Source organism: Aplysia californica, unplaced genomic scaffold (genome assembly GCF_000002075.1).
Source record: "Aplysia californica isolate F4 #8 unplaced genomic scaffold, AplCal3.0 scaffold00159, whole genome shotgun sequence".
Lineage (NCBI taxonomy): Eukaryota > Metazoa > Mollusca > Gastropoda > Aplysiida > Aplysiidae > Aplysia > Aplysia californica.
Genome location: NW_004797429.1, coordinates 16,263 through 17,876, shown reverse-complemented (window position 1 = coordinate 17,876; position 1,614 = coordinate 16,263). Strand labels below are relative to the sequence as shown.

At 41.2% G+C, this 1,614-nt stretch overlaps 1 protein-coding gene across 1 annotated transcript in view; it reads right to left on the bottom strand.

Moving 5' to 3' along the window:
- Positions 1-1,614, bottom strand: part of LOC101852018 (xanthine dehydrogenase/oxidase) — a gene marked incomplete at its 5' end in the record, with an annotated part of 42,637 nt that overhangs the window by 33,382 nt on the left and 7,641 nt on the right. The window contains 1 exon segment of the mRNA XM_013082103.2: positions 458-532. Coding sequence (XP_012937557.1) covers positions 458-532 — 75 coding nt within the window.

The window sequence follows — 1,614 nt, the reverse complement described above, 5'->3', positions numbered from 1 at the left end:
TAAATAAATAAATAAATATATAAATGAATGAATGAATGAATGAATGAATGAATGAATGAATCCTCACAACGGTGGAGAACTTAACCAATACACCAGAGACGCCTGCACAGACGATGCTAATACCACGGGCATTGATTACAAGAGCGGTTTCGCTACCTTAGAAGTTCTATCTGACATTTTAGGTCGTTTCGAGGTACGAAGATCATTTGCTCAAATGTTCTACGTGCTCTATCAAAATTGTAAGAATCAAAATTTAAGATTATTCGCAATCGTTATCAACAAAATTCAAAGAATTTCATTTGACAAAGCTTGATATGTTGTGAAACTCGAACAGTTTTGCGTCAAGTTTCTCAATACTAGGTACTGAGCAGGCAGAACTTTGTAATTCTATGGCAGCGGTTTGTTGCTGTGCCCCTTTCTATGATGGAAAGTACTAGCGTTGTGGGCGCCCTCTTACCTTCAGGTCTGGTGGAAAGATGGGTTCTTGGTCTGGGCTGAAAGGTTTCAGATCAGCAATCCGTGGGGCAAGACCCTGGGGAGTGTTGAAAACCATAGATACGATCATACGGGGTACATAGAATTGAAGAGAAAAAAAGAATATTAATCCGCAGACAATAAAAACAGCACCTGGACATGGATGGCTGGTGCCTCTATAAATAAATCATTAACGGTCAGGTCAGGACCATGGGAGTCAATTTTGAGCCACAATCAGAATACTGAGTATGTATCTAGCTTAAGATAGTATTATAGTTTATATTATATTTCATTTAGATTATGCATGTGACCATAAGCATGCGTGTGTATGCATGCTTGAGTGTGTGTTTGGGGGGGGGGGGTGTTTGGGTGTGTGTGTGTGTGTGTGTGTGTGTGTGTGTGTGTGTGAGTATTCTCCAAGAGGGTGAGCGGGTGTGTGTGTGGCTTGTGCTTGCTCGCTCGCTCACTCACTCACTCACACTCGTTTGATCGGTACAGCCTGTGGGAGTCGCCTTCCCACAGAGCTGACCGCTCACGGGGATTTGTTTTGCTGCCCGTTACCGTTGTCTGCCCTTTCTGTGTCCTTTATCTATGCAGTCTGGTGCCCCGTTGATAATAATTCATCCTAGCAAACGCCAAACGGGGCACCCAGCAAAATGCTCATAATTAATCATCATGTCTCAGTAGTTCTTCGTCTTTAATTTTTTTAAAACTTTGTAAACATTCTTTTCCGAATGATCTTGTCTTTGTTTATAATTGCAGTAATGATGAAGACAGCAATTATTATTGTAACTTCCGGGTGTAACAAATAGTTGGGGTTGTCACCGACGGGGTCTTCTCTGTCTTCTCATGTGAATAATTTCAAAATGGTGCTTCTCTGTCTTGTTGTTGGTCTTGTTGTTGTTGTTGTTGAAGTTTGGCAGTTACTGCGAACTTATCATCATCGACATCATTCTTAGACTGTGTGTGAGTTCAAGTGGTTTGGATTGTGTGGTGCTGTGGCACTGCTGTGTTTGAGATTGTGATAGGAGTCGTGTGTGTGACATTTGTGGCTAGATCATAGATGCAGTTGTTTCTTATATATTATATACTCCTCATACAAGTTTATGATTTTTGCTTATACATCTTATTTCTCCCCCC